The 21,096-nt window shown below is 46.6% G+C and overlaps 1 protein-coding gene across 1 annotated transcript in view; it reads left to right on the top strand.

Annotated features, from left to right (window-relative positions):
• The window catches only part of LOC138853167 (uncharacterized), a 673,459-nt gene that overhangs the window by 27,952 nt on the left and 624,411 nt on the right, over positions 1 to 21,096 (top strand). The window contains exon 3 of the mRNA XM_070088251.1: positions 6,987 to 7,321. Within this exon, the coding sequence (XP_069944352.1) occupies positions 6,987 to 7,321 (335 nt within the window). The remainder of the gene's footprint in view (positions 1 to 6,986; positions 7,322 to 21,096) is intronic.

Raw genomic sequence — 21,096 nt, 5'->3', positions numbered from 1 at the left:
AAGATAGTAAAATTGTTGTAAACAGTCACTGCAAGATAGTAAAACTGCTGTAAACAGTCACTGCAAGATAGTAAAATTGCTGTAAACATTCACTGCAAGATAGTAAAATTGTTGTAAACAGTCACTGCAAGATAGTAAAACTGCTGTAAACAGTCACTGCAAGATAGTAAAACTGCTGTAAACAGTCACTGCAAGATAGTAAAATTGCTGTGAACAGTCACTGCAAGATAGTAAAATTGCTGTAAACAGTCACTGCAAGATAGTAAAACTGCTGTAAACAGTCACTGCAAGATAGTAAAATTGTTGTAAACAGTCACTGCAAAATAGTAAAACTGCTGTAAACAGTCACTGCAAGATAGTAAAATTGTTGTAAACAGTCACTGCAAGATAGTAAAATTGCTGTAAACAGTCACTGCAAGATAGTAAAATTGCTGTAAACAGTCACTGCAAGATAGTAAAATTGTTGTAAACAGTCACTGCAAGATAGTAAAACTGCTGTAAACAGTCACAGTAACAAAGTTCATCTTTTGAAAACAGCCAGTGATCAATCACCGCTCTGTCTGTCTCTGTCTGTCTGTCTGTCTGTCTGTCTCTCTCTCTCTCTCTCTCTCTCTCTCTCTCTCTCTCTCTCTCTCTCTCTCTCTCTCTCTCTCTCTCTCTCTCTCTCTCTTTCTGTTTTATCAGGTTAGGTTATTGTTTCTCGGGTTAGTTATCTTGGGACAGGAGAGCATTAACTGAATTGTTGTTAGGGTCATTGTAAATGTGTCTTGTATTTCATTCCTCATAATTACACAAACATTAGGTTTTGTATAGATTTTTTTTTGTACCGGTCCACCTCTTTTAAAATAATGGTCATAGTTATAACCATGTAGTATTTTTATTGTGTTGATGGCTCTGCTGAGAAGACATCTATCAAGGCTGAGTCCAGGCGAGAGGTGAGTTGTCTTGCTCCTCTCTCTCTCTCTCTCTCTCTCTCTCTCTCTCTCTCTCTCTCTCTCTCTCTCTCTCTCTCTCTCTCTCTCTCTCTCTCTCTCTCTCTCTCTCTCTCTCTCTCTCTCTCTCTCTCTCTCTCTCTCTCCCTCCGTAGCACTGTGGTAATTTAGGTAAGTGGGGCGGTACATCGTCTGGCGGTATTTATAAAATAGTGTGTGTGATGCTTGGTCGGCCCCAGGGGTGGCATGTGGGCGGTACTGGGTAGGCCCCACGGGTAGCAGGTGGGCGTAGTTGTAACTCTTGTCTAGTCTCCGCTACCAACAACCTTGTGCTGCTGGGCTGGTCCTTGAGCTTGCCCCAGGGGTAGTAGGTGAACGTCGTTGTGTACCTTTGTCTGGTAGTCACCCTTACCTACCTTGTCTGCATTTACGTGCGAGTTTTTGCCAGCATTTCAACGTGTTTCTGTGTATTTGCATGTAATTACTTCGTCGTGTTTGCGGGTCATTCAGTTTGTGTGTCTTTGGGAATAGGTTGGTTGTGATGTTTACACAAAGATGAGTTTCCTTACTTTATACTATGGGTTGTAAGTCTCCCTTGTGATGTATCGTGACTGCTCTATTGCCATCACCTTCACCAGCTTCGTTAATTTTCATTTTCTGGGATTGAATTCCGACAACTATTTTTGTTACTGCTCCTACATCCTTTCTACATCAACTTGTAGGTTTTTTTTTTTCGCAGGCTTCCTCCGTGTGTTTTGGTCGCCTCTATATTTTCACATTAACTTAGAGAATTAATAAATATGCTTCCGTCCGTTCTGGCTGGACATTTCGGCACACGAAGACTAGGATTGGTGAGAGATTCTTGAGGGACCCCGCTTTTTACAATAGCCTATCTGGACACACACACACACACATATATATATATATATATATATATATATATATATATATATATATATATATATATATATATATATAATATGCCGAATAGGTAAAAATTGGTCAATTATCAAGAATTTATTTAAAATTAAGTTGTTTCTGAAATTTTATCATATACGTTTAAAGAGTCTAGGACTAGGTAGTAGGTTGGTAGACAGCAACCACCCAGGGAGGTACTACCGTCCTGTCAAGTGAGTGTAAAACGGAAGCTGTAATTGTTTTACATGATGGCACGATTGCTAGTGTCTTTTTTGCTGTCTCATAAGCATGCAAGATTTTAGGTACGTCTTGCTACTTCTACTTACACTTAGGTCACACTACACATGCATGTATAAGCATATATATACACACTTCTGTGGATTCTCTTCTATCTTCTTACTAGTTCTTGTTTTTGTTTATTCCTTCTTATCTCCATGGGAAAGTGGAACAATTCTTCCTCTGTAAGCCATGCGTGTTGTAGGGGGCAACTAATATTCCGGGAGCAAGGGGCTAGTATACATTACTAAAGTTAAAAAGTGAAACTTTCGTTTTTCTTTTTTGGGGCCACCCTGCCTCGGTGGGATACGGCCGGTACGCTGAAAAGAAAGACGTTTAAAGATGTATTTTTTCTTTTATTTAGCTTAAAAATTAATAATTTTGTATCAGAAGAACCTTTGAAAACTTACATAACCTAATTATAACAAGCTTAATTTAATTTAGCCTAATCAGCTAAATATATTTTTGATAAGTTTAATAATAAACAAACAGTCAAATATATTTTTTTCGTTAGGTTCAGAATGATTTTTGCGAAATTATTGCATACACAAATTTTCGCTTGTCTTATTCAGCAAGAAGAGCGTTGCTATTTAAGCCAAAATCGCAAGCTCTATTTGTTCGGCACGATATATATATATATATATATATATATATATATATATATATATATATATATATATATATATATATATATATATATATATATATATATATATATATATAAAACCAACTGCACTGGCCGAGACTCGAACCCTGTAACTTTACACGCCACCCTCGTAATCTGCCAAAACTCGAGACGCCCTAAACCATTTAACCAGCAGTGTCATATACATCAGGTGCCCAGTAACACTGGACATGTCACTCCTGATGCGGACACATACGTGGCTGTGGCAAGCTAAGGACTAATTTTGTTCTCTTTTCGTTTGGAATACCAGTTACACAAGCAGTGGAGAGGGGTCTTGGTGCTGGGTGGTGATGGGTGGGTGGAGAGGGGTCTTGGTGCTGGGTGGTGATGGGTGGGTGGAGAGGGGTCTTGGTGCTGTGTGGTGATGGGTGGGTGGAGAGGGGTCTTGGTGCTGTGTGGTGATGGGTGGGTGGAGAGGGGTCTTGGTGCTGTGTGGTGATGGGTGGGTGGAGAGGGGTCTTGGTGCTGTGTGGTGATGGGTGGGTGGAGAGGGGTCTTGGTGCTGTGTGGTGATGGGTGGGTGGAGAGGGGTCTTGGTGCTGTGTGGTGATGGGTGGGTGGAGAGGGGTCTTGGTGCTGTGTGGTGATGGGTGGTGGAGAGGGGTCTTGGTGCTGTGTGGTGAGGGGGGGGTGGAGAGGGGTCTTGGTGCTGTGTGGTGATGGGTGGGTGGAGAGGGGTCTTGGTGCTGTGTGGTGATGGATGGGTGGAGAGGGGTCTTGGTGCTGTGTGGTGATGGGTGGGTGGAGAGGGGTCTTGGTGCTGGGTGGTGATGGGTGGGTGGAGAGGGGTCTTGGTGCTGTGTGGTGTTGGGTGGGTGGAGAGGGGTCTTGGTGTTGGACGGGTGGAGAGGGGTCTTGGTGCTGGGTGGTGTTGGGTGGGTGGAGAGGGGTCTTGGTGCTGGGTGGTGTTGGGTGGGTGGAGAGGGGTCTTGGTGTTGGGCGGGTGGAGAGGGGTCTTGGTGCTGGGTGGTATTGGGTGGGTGGAGAGGGGTCTTAGTGATGGGTGGTGTTGGGTGGGTGGAGAGGGGTCTTGGTGCTGAGTGGCGGTGGTGTTGGGTGGGTGGAGAGGGGTCTTGCTGCTGGGTGGCGATGGTGTTGGGTGGGTGTAGAGGGGTCTTGGTGGTGGGTGGGTGGAGAGGGGGTCTTTGTGCCTGATGGGTGGAGAGAGGTTTTTTGGTGGTGGGTGGGTGGGTGGGTGGAAAGGGGTCTTGGTGCTGGGTGGGTGGAGAAGGGTCTTGGTGCTGGGTGGGTGGGTGGAGAGGGGGGTAATTGATGCTGGATGGGTGGAGAAGGGTCTTGGTGCTGGGTGGGTGAAGAGGGTTCTTGGTGCTTGGGTGGGTGGGTGGTGAGGGGTTTTAGTGTTGGGTGGGTGGAGAGGGATTTTCGTGTTGGGTGGGTGGAGAGGAGTCCTGATGCTGGGTGGGTGGGTGTTAGGAGAGAGGTTTTGGTACTTGGTGGGTGGGTGGAGAGAAGTCTTGGTGTTGGGTGAGTAGAGAGAAGTCTTGGTGCTGGGTGGTGTGTCTATATTTGCTGCTTGTGTGTGTGTCTTTGTCTTTAAGAATCTTGCTCTCTTGTTTACGTCTGTGTTTGCCTTCAAGTCATCCTGCCTTCGAGCATCCTTCTCTCTATGCTTATCTTCGAACATCCGTGCTTTCGATCGTTTCTTTAAACATCTTTGAATCTACATCTGTTTGTGAGCATCTCTATACCTACATTTGTGTGTGTGTGAGCCCCCCTCCTTTGTGTGTGTGAGCTCGTCTAGTTAAATTCACTTATTTCCCCTTGTGTGGGAACGAGGTTCATTTTTTGTACTAGGCTTACACAAAAAAAATTCGATGTGTCCCATTAGTTCATGTGCATGTTGATTTTCCATGGACACCTCTTGTTTTAGTCTCATGTCAAAAGGTCTGTACCTGTTTACTATAATCCACTGGTCTACAATATCATAGATTTTGTCATATTTGTACTTGAACCCATGTATGAAATAGTGTAGGTAAAACACCCGTTCATTCCGCGCATTGCAGTCACCAACCACCTTAACAGTGATGACGTTTTCTTACATCTCTCTAGCTCATCCGAGTGTAAACAAGATATTTTTTATCTCCACATCCAGGCCAAATTCTTCAGAACACCCTGTCTTTGTCTACCCTGTCAGTGCGAAGGAGCATCTTGTATGCTGTCATTATAATCCCACTGAGTTTCCTCTCTGACAGCCTATTCTCAGAGCTCAGCTCTTTTATTTACGAGGCTAGCCTCGTGTAGATTCTGTTACGTGCTCACCAATTGGTATTAAACATGTATACAAATGTCTGAAGGTTCCTTTCTGTAACTCCTAAATAAGTATCTTAGTGTACATTCACCAATATTGTACCTGGTGCTGAAGTTTAAGAGCTTGTGTGCTCCAGGATACACATATGATAGGCATGTGGTTAGCAGAACTCACTTGACGTGGGGACATCAAGCAGTCCACACGTCCTTTCCCCTTCCCAATTTCCCCTCTCCTTCCTCTTTCCTTCCCCCTTTCTTTCACCCTTCCCTTCCCCTTTTCCTTTCTGCTTTCCTTCCCCTTTTCCTTTCTGCTTTCCTTCCCCTTTTCCCCATTTTTTCTCCCCTTATCTTTCCTCTTGAACTAGGGAATTGGATCTGTGCTCCAGTTCCCTGAATTGAGCCTGAATACCTTCCATCCCCACCCCCTACATGCGCTGTATAATCCTACGGGTTTAGCGCTCCCCCATGATTATAATAATTCCCCCTTTCATCCTTGAAGGTCACATGAATGATTCAGCATCTGAAGTTCAACGTGTGAGGGTTACAGTTAACAATAATATTGTTAGAGAGGTGGCACTGACGTGCAGAACAGTGATGGTGTAGTGTGTCATCATCAATGATGGTGTCATGGACCATGATAGTGATGGTGTAGTGTCATCATCAATGATGGTGTCATGGACCATGATAGTGATGGTGTAGTGTCATCATCAATGATGGTGTCATGGACCATGATAGTGATGGTGTAGTGTCATCATCAGTGATGGTGTCATGGACCATGATAGTGATGGTGTAGTGTCATCATCAATGATGGTGTCATGGACCATGATAGTGATGGTGTAGTGTCATCATCAATGATGGTGTCATGGACCATGATAGTGATGGTGTAGTGTCATCATCAATGATGGTGTCATGGACCATAACAGCTGCTGTTCGTTATAAATGATTCAGAAAACCGTCAGGTTGATGAATGGGAGACTTGTGCAACACTTGGGTATCTTTACTGTGGAAACGTTTCGCCAACTAGTGGCTTCCTCAGTCCAGTACAGAGATGAATGGTGGAAAACGGGGAGTTTCAGGTTATCAGTCCCTCAGGCTGTGGGACTGATAACCTCACTGAAGCATTGAAAATAGGTTGGGCAGATATTTTTATTAGTGGGTTTGGGTTTATGAAGAACCTGCCTAGTATGGGCCAGTAGGCCTGCTGCAGTGTTCCTCCTTTCTCATGTTTTAATGATATGTTTCCGTTTTACCATAGCGTGGAAAAATAGGCAACTGCTGCATGATGCGATCTTTCTTGACTTGATAAATCACACTGTGTGGGCGAAACGTAGTTAATAATAGATCCCATTATAACGCTTTTGTGTCTGTATTTCCATCACCATAACATTTATAAGGTGACGTAGGTCCCTCGTTAGGGTTTGATGCAGTGTTGTTTAAGTTCCTTTTGTTTACCCCCTTTACTGTATATATTTTTTATTTCCCGCTTTCTCTTTCAACTTAATGACTGCTTATATGTCTGTTTTTATTAAGATTTTATTTAAATTTTATATTTTAGAAAAAAAAGCATCAGATTACAGTTTTATATTACACAAATAACCCGCACATAGAAGAGAAGAGCTTACGACGACGTTTCGGTCCGACTTGGACTTTGTAAATGGTCCAAGTCGGACCGAAACGTCGTCGTAAGCTCCTCTCTTCTATGTGCGGGTTATTTGTGTATCGTTCCAGTCACGGTATTGTGCCTTTTTGTTATTTACAGTTTTATATTTATTGTCGTCATAGGTTAAGTAGCGGAGAGTAAGTAGAAGATGCGTCAGTACTGTATAAACATTTATCAGCGGGTTATATGTCACCTGGACACCATGCGAAGTGTTTCAGTATATATACCATGTCTTGCCCCCTCCCAGGCGTCTCTCTCCGGTGGGGACGTCATCGTGGGCATCACTAAGCAGCCACGAGCCCCCGCCCACACCGCCCTCATCCTCCGCGTCCTCCTACCACTACGACGCCCCGCCCACCCCTTCTTCCGCCCGCCGCTGCCCCTCCTCCACCAGCCTGGACAGCGAGGGCGCCCATGTGGTACACGTGGGTGCGGCAGGGATGAGGACGTCGGAACGTCAGGTGGTGCTGCGGGAGGTGGGGGGAGGCCGGCGAGAAGTGGTGCGGGAGAGCGTGAGGATGTCGCAGTGCGTCGTGTGGGAGTGTCTTCCATTCCCAGGAAAGAGAAAGAACCACAACAAAGGTAAGTCACCATCTTTTTTTTTTTTTTAAGAATTCTGGAGCGTCGAAGATGCTCTTGGGATTATGGGGAATCGAAGATCCTCGTATAGTTCCAGACATCAAACATTCTCTTGGAGTTCCAAAGGTCGAGAATGCTCTTGGAGTTGCAGGAATCCTAAGGGCAGACATACCCATGGAGTTGTAGCCTCTTGGTGTTCAAGAGTATCATGACACATTACACGTACGTGTATCATATGTGGAGACTGTTTCCCCATGTCAGTAGAAGTGTTGAGGGAGAGCTAACGGCTCTTTTAGCCAGGACGTATGTAACCCATAGAGGCTTATTTAACAGTTCCCCTTCATGGGGATGGGGAGGGAGACTGCCAGAGTCACCTGTTGGTCTTATTAATGTGTATTACAAGATAATAGTTTGACATCGACTTGATTTATGAGGCCTCGGATCATTGTGATTGACACTGTCACATAGAGAGTAACCTAGTTACTCTAACCCTTGCTAGCGACGATTAGCAGTGAAATCCCAGGGCAGGAGGCAGATTTTGAAAATACCATGGAACAGTAGCCTCACATGAAAGGCCAGAGTGAGCACATAAAATGACTTGTTATGGTGACATCTCGGTAAGGAGCCGCACTAGCCATAGCTCCCTGGGTACACAAACTACTAGAGGAAGGTGCCACTTAACGCCAAATTAATGTGTGCTCTGCACGTCTCGTCTCCCAGAAGATAGTAGTGAGATTCCCACACAAAGTGTTCTAAGTGTCACTGCCTGGACCAAGCCAGGAGAGACATGGCAAGTGTTGGCACCTTTGATATCAAGAGTATGCAAGCAGGTGCGAAGTGTTGAGCGTGGGTTGTTGAGAATCAGCGACGCTCAGATGCAGTGACAGTTCTTGTTAGTAACAATGAGGTCAGCGTTGAACTCAGCGGCTTGTCCCAGAAGCAACCACATGACCATAAGATATGTGACTTCACGTGTGCAGGGAAAGTCCCCTCATTACTTTCCTTCTTTCATATTAGACAGGTTGCAGCCGATAGCCTTTATGCAAGGTCAGGTAGGGACTTAAGGTATATTGAACTGGTTAGGTGTGGAGTCGAACTTCAAGAGTATGTCATATAAAGATACTGTACAGTATATCCCTCCTTTCAAGTGTCCCACTTACGCAAGGGATGAAGTGTACTGGAATTATTATCATGGTATTAGGAAGCAGGACGCATGTGTCACCAGGAAGCCAATTTGTTAAGTGTGAAAGTTGTTCAGTGTACACTTGTATTATCGTTGTACATGCACGTCGGGGAAGTGTACCACTAACTGAAGACGAAGTAGTCTAGAGGCTGCTGGCGTCTTTAATGGATGAATGACTTGCGTTAATCCTGGAATGGTGGTGATTAAGACACCTGGCAACAGTGGGGAATCTTAATTGTGGAAACTTTTTGCCTACATAGTAGGCTTCTTCAGTCAGATACAGAGGCAGCAGGTGTAGTAGTGAAATAAAGATGATGTAACCAGTCCCTCAGCCTGGAGAAAAGTTCAGCTCCATGGAGCTGGGAGATGTGTGATTTGTACGCACCTGTGCTAGTGCGGAGGTGTGATTTTTATATACGTGTGCTAGCGTGGAGGTGTGTGTTCTTCATACTGGCGTGTGCTTGCGCGTGGGTGTGATTTGTATTCGCGCGTGTTTAGAAGTCACTAAGCACTCTCTGGGTGATTTATTTAACTCTGGACCACAGGCACAGAATAGTTAAAAACGGTAGGGTAAAGAAGAGGAATTAAGGGAGAGGCAGTGGAACAAGAGGAATAAGAGACAGAGAGAAGAGAATTTTTAAAGAATGGAGGAAGAGGGGATTAGTGAATGGAGGGAAGAAGATACAAATGAAAAGGAGGGGAAGGAGAGGATTAGTGAAAATGAAGGGAAGATAGGAGGGATTTGTTCAGAGGAAGAGGAGGAAAACTGTGACTAGCGATTGGGGGAGGAAAAAAATCTTGAGAAAAAAGAGAAAAAATGCAGTAAAGAATTGAGTGTTGAGGTAGATGGTGGTAGGTGATGTGGCAGATGGTGGTAGGTGGTGATGTGGCAGATGGTGGTAGGTGGTGATGTGGCAGGTGAGGATGTGGTAGGTGAAAGTGAGATAAAGCTGTCTGGGGAAAGCTAAATAGGAGAGAGAGAGAGAGAGAGAGAGAGAGAGAGAGAGAGAGAGAGAGAGAGAGAGAGAGAGAGTATATTTTTTCTTGCCTCTGCTCTAGTATGATGGAGATATCTTAATAAAAATTTAATTTCTCCAGTGTATAAGATAGACTATCCTGAGAGATGGTAATTCCCAAGTGATAGTAACTCCAGCTCTGCTGGAAGCAAACTTGTGAAGATGTCATAGCTGAGGAACCCTTACTGCAATACTTGACATTATCCTCATCACACTACTGAAGTCTCCCAGCTCAGGCTGACACTACTGAAGTCTCCCAGCTCAGGCTGACACTACTGAAGTCTCCCAGCTCAGGCTGACACTACTGAAGTCTCCCAGCTCAGGCTGACACTACTGAAGTCTCCCAGCTCAGGTTGACACTACTGAAGTCTCCCAGCTCAGGTTGACACTACTGAAGTCTCCCAGCTCAGGTTGACACTACTGAAGTCTCCCAGCTCAGGCTGACACTACTGAAGCCTCCCAGCTCAGGCTGACACTACTGAAGCCTCCCAGCTCAGGCTGACACTACTGAAGTCTCCCAGCTCAGGCTGACACTACTGAAGTCTCCCAGCTCAGGCTGACACTACTGAATTCTCCCAGCTCAGGCTGACACTACTGAAGCCTCCCAGCTCAGGCTGACACTACTGAAGTCTCCCAGCTCAGGCTGACACTACTGAAGTCTCCCAGCTCAGGTTGACACTACTGAAGCCTCCCAGCTCAGGCTGACACTACTGAAGCCTCCCAGCTCAGGCTGACACTACTGAAGTCTCCCAGCTCAGGCTGACACTACTGAAGTCTCCCAGCTCAGGTTGACACTACTGAAGTCTCCCAGCTCAGGCTGACACTACTGAAGTCTCCCAGCTCAGGCTGACACTACTGAAGTCTCCCAGCTCAGGTTGACACTACTGAAGTCTCCCAGCTCAGGCTGACACTACTGAAGTCTCCCAGCTCAGGCTGACACTACTGAAGTCTCCCAGCTCAGGTTGACACTACTGAAGCCTCCCAGCTCAGGCTGACACTACTGAAGCCTCCCAGCTCAGGCTGACACTACTGAAGTCTCCCAGCTCAGGCTGACACTACTGAAGTCTCCCAGCTCAGGCTGACACTACTGAAGTCTCCCAGCTCAGGTTGACACTACTGAAGTCTCCCAGCTCAGGTTGACACTACTGAAGCCTCCCAGCTCAGGTTGACACTACTGAAGCCTCCCAGCTCAGGCTGACACTACTGAAGCCTCCCAGCTCAGGTTGACACTACTGAAGCCTCCCAGCTCAGGCTGACACTACTGAAGCCTCCCAGCTCAGGTTGACACTACTGAAGTCTCCCAGCTCAGGCTGACACTACTGAAGCCTCCCAGCTCAGGTTGACACTACTGAAGCCTCCCAGCTCAGGTTGACACTACTGAAGCCTCCCAGCTCAGGCTGACACTACTGAAGCCTCCCAGCTCAGACTGACACTACTGAAGCCTCCCAGCTCAGGTTGACACTACTGAAGCCTCCCAGCTCAGGTTGACACTACTGAAGCCTCCCAGCTCAGGTTGACACTACTGAAGCCTCCCAGCTCAGGCTGACACTACTGAAGTCTCCCAGCTCAGGTTGACACTACTGAAGCCTCCCAGCTCAGGCTGACACTACTGAAGCCTCCCAGCTCAGGCTGACACTACTGAAGCCTCCCAGCTCAGGTTGACACTACTGAAGCCTCCCAGCTCAGGCTGACACTACTGAAGCCTCCCAGCTCAGGTTGACACTACTGAAGTCTCCCAGCTCAGGCTGACACTACTGAAGCCTCCCAGCTCAGGTTGACACTACTGAAGCCTCCCAGCTCAGGTTGACACTACTGAAGCCTCCCAGCTCAGGCTGACACTACTGAAGCCTCCCAGCTCAGGTTGACACTACTGAAGTCTCCCAGCTCAGGCTGACACTACTGAAGCCTCCCAGCTCAGGTTGACACTACTGAAGCCTCCCAGCTCAGGTTGACACTACTGAAGCCTCCCAGCTCAGGCTGACACTACTGAAGCCTCCCAGCTCAGGCTGACACTACTGAAGTCTCCCAGCTCAGGCTGACACTACTGAAGTCTCCCAGCTCAGGCTGACACTACTGAAGCCTCCCAGCTCAGGTTGACACTACTGAAGCCTCCCAGCTCAGGTTGACACTACTGAAGCCTCCCAGCTCAGGCTGACACTACTGAAGTCTCCCAGCTCAGGCTGACACTACTGAAGTCTCCCAGCTCAGGCTGACACTACTGAAGCCTCCCAGCTCAGGCTGACACTACTGAAGCCTCCCAGCTCAGGCTGACACTACTGAAGTCTCCTAGCTCAGGCTGACACTACTGAAGCCTCCCAGCTCAGGCTGACACTACTGAAGCCTCCCAGCTCAGGCTGACACTACTGAAGTCTCCCAGCTCAGGCTGACACTACTGAAGTCTCCCAGCTCAGGCTGACACTACTGAAGCCTCCCAGCTCAGGCTGACACTACTGAAGTCTCCCAGCTCAGGCTGACACTACTGAAGTCTCCCAGCTCAGGTTGACACTACTGAAGTCTCCCAGCTCAGGCTGACACTACTGAAGTCTCCCAGCTCAGGCTGACACTACTGAAGCCTCCCAGCTCAGGCTGACACTACTGAAGCCTCCCAGCTCAGGCTGACACTACTGAAGTCTCCCAGCTCAGGCTGACACTACTGAAGCCTCCCAGCTCAGGCTGACACTACTGAAGTCTCCCAGCTCAGGCTGACACTACTGAAGCCTCCCAGCTCAGGCTGACACTACTGAAGCCTCCCAGCTCAGGCTGACACTACTGAAGCCTCCCAGCTCAGGCTGACACTACTGAAGTCTCCCAGCTCAGGCTGACACTACTGAAGTCTCCCAGCTCAGGCTGACACTACTGAAGCCTCCCAGCTCAGGCTGACACTACTGAAGTCTCCCAGCTCAGGCTGACACTACTGAAGCCTCCCAGCTCAGGCTGACACTACTGAAGCCTCCCAGCTCAGGTTGACACTACTGAAGTCTCCCAGCTCAGGCTGACACTACTGAAGTCTCCCAGCTCAGGCTGACACTACTGAAGCCTCCCAGCTCAGGCTGACACTACTGAAGTCTCCCAGCTCAGGCTGACACTACTGAAGCCTCCCAGCTCAGGCTGACACTACTGAAGTCTCCCAGCTCAGGCTGACACTACTGAAGTCTCCCAGCTCAGGTTGACACTACTGAAGCCTCCCAGCTCAGGCTGACACTACTGAAGTCTCCCAGCTCAGGCTGACACTACTGAAGCCTCCCAGCTCAGGTTGACACTACTGAAGCCTCCCAGCTCAGGCTGACACTACTGAAGTCTCCCAGCTCAGGCTGACACATTTCAGCACCTTACATAAGCACTATCCTACGTGATGTTATACGAATGGGAAACATAACTGGCTTTTGCTTCCACTGTTGCTATCATATAACACAGTGTAGCATTACGCTGTTGTTGTATCCAATTCTGTTTTAGTTCCCCGCGTTACTACCACCTCCCCACACCACCACTACCACCACGACCCCACACCACCATCACCTCTCCCACACGACCACCTCCCCCACACCACTTCTTACATATATGCCCACGCCACAACCACGACCACTTTCCCCCCACAACACCATCTCCTCTTCCCCCCACACTTGGATATCCGTTACATTGAGTGAGCAGACTGTTACACAACACCGCGTTACCCTATTGTAAGCTCTCTTGCCTTCGTGTTACTTTGCATTTCGCAGGCTTCCGAATGTTGGACCGGGAGCTCTAGCGCAACTTCCAGGCTGTGCTGAGTGGTGCCTCTACCACGGCGGGAGGCTGAGCCAAGGTGTAAGAAAGTTAATTAGTGATGGTGGTAGTGTGATAAGAGGGATGATTTGTGTGTGTGTGTGTGTGTACTCACCTAGTTGAGGTTGCGGGGGTCGAGTCCGAGCTCCTGGTGTGTGTGTGTGTGTGCGTGTGCGTGTGTGTGTGTGTGTGTGTGCGTGTGCGTGTGCGTGTGCGTGTGCGTGTGCGTGTGCGTGTGCGTGTGTGTGTGTGTGTGTGTGTGTGTGTGTGTGTGTGTGTGTATGTGTGTGTTAGTGTGTGTGGGTGTTAGTGTGTGTGTTAGTGTGTGTGTTAGTGTGTGTGTGTGTGTGTGTGTGTTGGTGTGTGTATTAGTGTGTGTGTATTAGTGCTCGCCTAGTTGTACTCGCCTAGTTGAGGTTGCAGGGGTCGAGTCCTAGCTCCTGGCCCCGCCTCTTCACTGGTCGCTACTAGGTCACTCTCCCTGAACCGTGAGCTTTATCATACCTCTGCTTAAAGCTATGTATGGATTCTGCCTCCACTACATCGCTTCCCAAACTATTCCACTTCCTGACTACTCTGTGGTTGAAGAAATACTTCCTAACATCCCTGTGATTCATCTGTGTCTTCAACTTCCAACAGTGTCCCCTTGTTACTGTGTCCAATCTCTGGAACATCCTGTCTTTGTCCACCTTGTCAATTCCTCTCAGTATTTTGTATGTCGTTATCATATCCCCCTATCTCTCCTGTCCTCCAGTGTCGTCAGGTTGATTTCCCTTAACCTCTCCTCGTAGGTCATACCTCTTAGCTCTGGGACTAGTCTTGTTGCAAACCTTTGCACTTTCTCTAGTTTCTTTACGTGCTTGGCTAGGTGTGGGTTCCAAACTGGTGCCGCATACTCCAATATGGGCCTAACGTACACGGTGTACAGGGTCCTGAACGATTCCTTATTAAGATGTCGGAATGCTGTTCTGAGGTTTGCTAGGCGCCCATATGCTGCAGCAGTTATTTGGTTGATGTGCGCTTCAGGAGATGTGCCTGGTGTTATACTCACCCCAAGATCTTTTTCCTTTAGTGAGGTTTGTAGTCTCTGGCCCCCTAGACTGTACTCCGTCTGCGGTCTTCTTTGCCCTTCCTCAATCTTCATGACTTTGCACTTTGTTGGGTTGAACTCCAGGAGCCATTTGCTGGACCAGGTCTGTGCGTGTATTAGTGTGTGTGTTAGTGTGTAAGTGTACGTGTTTGTGTGTGTGTGTGCGCTCACCGATTTATACTCACCCTTTTTGTGGTTGCAGGAGTCGAATCATAGCTCCTGGCCCCGCCTCTTCGCTGGTCGCTACTACTTCCACTCCCTTCTCCACGAGCTTTATCGACCCCTTCTTAAAGCTATGTATGGATCTTAAAGCTATGTATGGATCCTGCTTCCACTACATCACTCTCCAGATTGTTAAACTTCCTGACAACTCTGAAGAAATACTTCCTAACATTACTGTGACTCATCTGAGTTTTCAACTTAGAGCTGTGACCCCTTGTTGCTATGTCCCATCTCTGAAACATTCTGACCCTGTCCGCCTTGCCAATTCCTCTCGGTATTTAAATGCCGTTATCATGTCCTTTCTATCTCTCCTGCCCTCCAGTGTCGTCAAGTTGATTACCCTTATAGAGCATACGCCTTAGGTCTGGGACTAATCTTATTTCAAACTTTGCAGCTTAACTAATTTTTTGACGTCTTTGACCAGGTGTGGGTTCCATACTGGTGCTACATGCTAGTGAATGACTCCTTAGATGTCGAAACGCTGTTCTTAGGTTTGCCAGGCGCCGATATGCTGCAGCAGTTATTTGGTTGATGTGCGCCTCAGGAGATGTGCTTGGTATTACACTCGCCCCAAGATCCTTTTTGCTTGAGTGAGTTTTGCAGCCTCGACCTACTAGGCTGTACTCCGTCTGCAGTCTTCTTTGTCCTTCCCTAAACTTCATGACTGCACTTGGTGGAGTTAAACTCCAGTTTTAGTGTGTTTGTGTTAGTGTTGATTTGCTATAGTACTTTCTCTAAACTTGTATAGCTGTAAATGCAACTATGTATGTATTGTAACTGTTTACGAAACTTTGTCTTTGTGTGTATATGTAAAAACCCATATTGTAGGTCTGATCATGGACCGGGCCGCGGGGGCGTTGACCCCAGGAACACCCTCCAGGTAGGGCTTAGAAAATATGCAGAAATTAGAGGGCAGAGACCAATACAGATCTACATTTAAGTTTTGTCACTGAAGTGGCCACATCATTGCACATCTCGTGCCAGTCCTGCAGATCGTAGCACAGTTGTATATGACAGTGTTAAACTTAAAACTTTGGCTCTAAAAGGGACACACTTGGCATATATTATTTACCAGTTGTCATTTTTATGTTACGAGAAAATTTTGTATTACGAGCAAATTTACTGGAAATGATAACCAACTGTAAGGTAACGTCAGTTATTTGCTGTAACCAAATTTAAGGTAACGTCAGTTATTTGCTGTAACCAAATTTAAGGTAACGTCAGTTATTTGCTGTAACCAAATTTAAGGTAACGTCAGTTATTTGCTGTAACCAAATTTAAGATAAAGTCAGATATTTGCTGTAACCAAATTTAAGGTAACGTCAGATATTTGCTGTGACTCAAGACAGGTGGTAAAGTGACGGTGACATTAAGATGTGAAAGTTAGTTTTGTGGTCTTCATACTTCCTCTTTCTTGGTTTTTACTAGTTTTCGTTTTGCGTATCGCAACAGTCTCGCCTTCATGTATTTATCCATTTACTGGTGTTAAATGAGGGTAAGATACTAGAGACAATTTGAGCAGATTATAGTGGCAAAAGTAGGGGCAGAACAGAAGCTGCTACATAGCAGAATCTGAAGAAGCTGACAGTAAAGAATCATGTGAAAGCACTTACGAAGGAAGGAAGAGGAGAGCTAACGAGGAATGTGTTTAAGGAGATATTCACCAAGGAATCTGGGACTGTAGTGGAGAACGCGAGAGAAAGTAAGACCAGGTGAGACTGGATAACATCAACACAACAAATTACCAATTAAGGAGGAGCAATAGCTGCGGAGGTATTGTTGTGTGTAGAGGTAGTCATCTGGAAGGCAGGTAGGTAGCTTGTCTGTGTTACGCTGAGTCCAAAGTGGATGGAGGCCCCACCACGTCTTACCTTTGATGCGTTTGAGAGTTTTCCTATTTCAAATAATATAACTTTGGTGTATTTGTGTCTAGCATTAGGAATAATATTAGGAGAGAAGTAAATAATGAAACTGAGTGTTATAGGAATGCAATTAGAAGCAATTATAACCTGCTATAACACGAACGTAGATAAGTACGTTCATGGAGCAACTTGCAATGTGAACAGACTGCCTGATGTTGTAGTGGCCAGGCTTAGGCTTGGTTACAAGTACTTCCGGCAGTTTGGCAGATACACATGATCAAACCAAATGCAAAGTATGTGGCCAGACCTGTGGTCACTATCTTGAACACTGAGGAATATTCACATAGTATAATAACCTTTATGCCCTGTCAAGATATTAATAAAAATAAGATACCAGATAAATGAAGTAAATTTCCTAAGTTTGCTTGTAACAGGTAAGTGAACTAACTGTAAATATAAATCCAAATGTACTCCTGTTAATCCTTTTAGGGCCAAGTTCCTAGGCCTCTTGTGTATCCATATGCTCTTGCACTATCCTCCGCAGGATGGAAATGGGATGCACAAGAAACTAGCCATTTAGATGACCAAATCTAAAATCTATTCCTATTTCCGCAGCCCGGTCCTGGGCCAGGCTTGCATGGTCAGGTAGCCTGTAGCTGCTGGCGGCTCGCTGATTCACTTATCCATGACAGCCTGGTTAATCCGCCACTTGGGGGAGGTACCTGTCCAGATTCCTCTTGAATACTTCTACACTTGTTCTGATACCTTCTGGTAATGTGTTAAATAGTCTAGATCCACGGATGTTGATACAGTGTTCTTGTATGGTGCCCACGGCACTCCTTGCTCTAAATTACCTGCAGTGGCTTGCCATGTGTGAGAATTAAACAGGTTTAAGGCAATGAATAAAAATATATTTAAGTGTAGCTACTATAATTACTTGGGAAGGCATGACTGAAACGCACTGACTCTAAAACTTAAATGTATTTAAATTTATGCATAAAAATAATATGAACGCAGACTTGGTGTTAAATAGTGATAAAATTTGATGACTGGTGGTAGGAGTATTTTGTGTGTAAGAAGACGTGGTAGCATGTCTCCTGACGCTGGTCTTAGTTATGTGATGACCTCTACCTTGGTACTCCTGACGCTGGTCTTAGTCATGTGATGATGTGAGACCTTTACCCACTCTACCTGAGGTATCCCAGCGAGTGAGCACGTCTCCTGTGTATCCCAGTGCTTAACAGAATAGGGAATAGCATATGGAGGTACAAATAAAAATGGGAACTATGGCTATAGTTTACTTAATAACATAAAAGGGCTAGAATACAACATATCCTGATGGACATTTACATAATATAACAATTGACCTATGAGACTTATTAGCAGGGGGAAAGGTAGATGTTATCAGTAACACGGACTAGTACTCACTCTTAATTCACTGACCAGCTGACCCGAGATTCCCAATGTGTGGTCCGCTACACGCGCGGCTGTTCAGAGCTCTCGCACCCCGGACCTGTCACCAACAACCTCCTTGCTTAGCTGTTCCCTGGGTTTATATGGTAGTCAAAGTACCCCCTCCACAATGGGGTATGTACCACGTGTTACGACCTGACGCCGAGGTCTGACGCCGTCAAGAACAAAAGACCTCAGACATGGGCGTGACTACCCGACATTTGCTAAGGCAGGTGTGACCATATAATTAGGTCTCCCTAGAGACCTCACAATCCCATCTGAACTGCATCACAGTGACCTCTACCTTGGTACTCCTGATGCTGTTCTTAGTTATGTGATGACCTCTACCTTGGTACTCCTGATGCTGGTCTTAGTTATGTGATGACCTCTACCTTGGTACTCCTGATGCTGTTCTTAGTCATGTGATGACCTCTACCTTGGTACTCCTGATGCTGGTCTTAGTCATGTGATGACCTCTACCTTGGTACTCCTGACGCTGGTCTTAGTCATGTGATGGCCTCTACCTTGGTACTCCTGACGCTGATCTTAGTCATGTGTTGACCTCTAACTTGGTACTCCTGACGCTGGTCTTAGTCATGTGATGGCCTCTACCTTGGTACTCCTGACGCTGATCTTAGTCATGTGATGACCTCTAACTTGGTACTCCTGACGCTGGTCTTAGTCATGTGATGACCTCTACCTTGGTACTCCTGATGCTGGTCTTAGTCATGTGATGGCCTCTACCTTGGTACTCCTGATGCTGGTCTTAATCATGTGATGACCTCTACCTTGGTACTCCTGACGCTGGTCTTAGTTATGTGATGACCTCTAACTTGGTACTCCTGACGCTGGTCTTAGTCATGTGATGACCTCTAACTTGGTACTCCTGACGCTGGTCTTAGTTATGTGATGACCTCTAACTTGGTACTCCTGACACTGGTCTTAGTCATGTGATGACCTCTACCTTGGTACTCCTGACGCTGGTCTTAGTCATGTGATGGCCTCTACCTTGGTACTCCTGACACTGGTCTTAGTTATGTGATGACCTCTACCTTGGTACTCCTGACGCTGGTCTTAGTCATGTGATGACCTCTAACTTGGTACTCCTGACGCTGGTCTTAGTCATGTGATGACCTCTAACTTGGTACTCCTGACGCTGGTCTTAGTAATGTGATGACCTCTAACTTGGTACTCCTGACGCTGGTCTTAGTCTTGTGATGACCTCTAACTTGGTACTCCTGACGCTGGTCTTAGTCATGTGATGACCTCTAACTTGGTACTCCTGACACTGGTCTTAGTCATGTGATGACCTCTACCTTGGTACTCCTGACGCTGGTCTTAGTCATGTGATGACCTCTACCTTGGTACTCCTGACGCTGGTCTTAGTTATGTGATGACCTCTACCTTAGTGTTGTCTGGACTACACTATTCCAGCTCGGGAACAAACATTAAACATCACATCATAATAGTTAATGTTTAACATTCTCAACACTTCTTAGAAAATCAAGAAAGTTTTTTCCGTGTTCTAATTTAGAATATTTGTCCAGTGAATGTTTTATGACCTCTGATGTGTGTGTGATGTGTGGTGATGTGTGGTGATGTGTGGTGATGTGTGGTGATGTGATGTGTGTGATGTGTGGTGATGTGTGTGATGTGTGGTGATGTGTGGTGATGTGTGTGTGATGTGTGGTGATGTGTGTGTGATGTGTGGTGATGTGTGGTGATGTGTGGTGATGTGTGTGTGATGTGTGGTGATGTGTGGTGATGTGTGGTGATGTGTGGTGATGTGTGTGTCAGTGTGTGGTGATGTGTGGTGATGTGTGTGTCAGTGTGTAGTGATATGTGTGTCAGTGTGTGGTGATGTGTTGTGATATGTGTGTCAGTCTGTGGTGATGTGTGTGGTGATGTGTGGTGATGTGTGGTGATGTGTGGTGATGTGTGGTGATGTGTGTGTGATGTGTGGTGATGTGTGTGTGATGTGTGGTGATGTGTGGTGATGTGTGGTGATGTGTGGTGATGTGTGGTGATGTGTGGTGATGTGTGGTGATGTGTGTGTGATGTGTGGTGATGTGTGTGTGATGTGTGGTGATGTGTGTGTGATGTGTGGTGATGTGTGTGTGATGTGTGGTGATGTGTGTGTGATGTGTGTGTGATGTGTGTGTGATGTGTGTGTGATGTGTGGTGATGTGTGTGTGATGAGTGGTGATGTGTGATGTGTGGTGATGTGTGTGTGATGTGTGGTGATTTGTGGTGATGTGTGGTGATGTGTGTGTGTGATGTGTGGTGATGTATGGTGATGTGTGTGATGTGTGGTGATGTGTGATGTGTGTGTGATGTGTGGTGATGTGTGGTGATGTGTGATGTGTGTGTGATGTGTGGTGATGTGTGGTGATGTGTGTGATGTGTGGTGATGTGTGGTGATGTGTGGTGATGTGTGCGTGATGTGTGTGTGATGTGTGATGATGTGTGTGATGTGTGGTGATGTGTGGTGATGTGTGTGTGATGTGTGGTGATGTGTAGTGATGTGTGGTGATGTGTGAGGTGTGTGTGATGTGTGGTGATGTGTGTGTGATGTGGGTGTGATGTGTGGTGATGTGTGATGTGTGGTGATGTTTGGTGATGTGTGGTGATGTGTGGTGATGTGTGTGTGATGTGTGGTGATGTGTGGTGATGTATGGTGATGTGTGGTGATGTGTGGTAATGTGTGTGATGTGTGGTGATGTGTGTGTGATGTGTGGTGATGTGTCGTGATGTGTGTGTGATGTGAGTGATGTGTGGTGATGTGCTGGTCTGGTGATGTGTGGTGATGTGAAGCATCCAGATGCAGGCTGCTCTGGTGTGTGTGGTGATGTGAAGCATGCAGGTGCAGGCTGCTCTGGTGTGTGTGGTGATGTGAAGCATGCAGATGCAGGCTGCTCTGATGTGTGTGTGGTGATGTGAAGCATGCAGATGCAGGCTGCTCTGATGTGTGTGTGGTGATGTGAAGCATGCAGATGCAGGCTGCTCTGATGTGTGTGTGGTGATGTGAAGCATGCAGATACAGGCTGCTCTGATGTGTGTATGGTGATGTGAAAGCATCCAGATGGAGGTTGCTCTGATGTGTGTATGGTGATGTGAAGCATGCAGATGCAGGCTGCTCTGATGTGTGTGTGGTGATGTGAAGCATGCAGATGCAGGCTGCTCTGATGTGT

Source organism: Cherax quadricarinatus, chromosome 24 (genome assembly GCF_038502225.1).
Source record: "Cherax quadricarinatus isolate ZL_2023a chromosome 24, ASM3850222v1, whole genome shotgun sequence".
Classification (NCBI taxonomy): domain Eukaryota; kingdom Metazoa; phylum Arthropoda; class Malacostraca; order Decapoda; family Parastacidae; genus Cherax; species Cherax quadricarinatus.
This window is presented reverse-complemented; position numbering and strand designations above follow the sequence as displayed.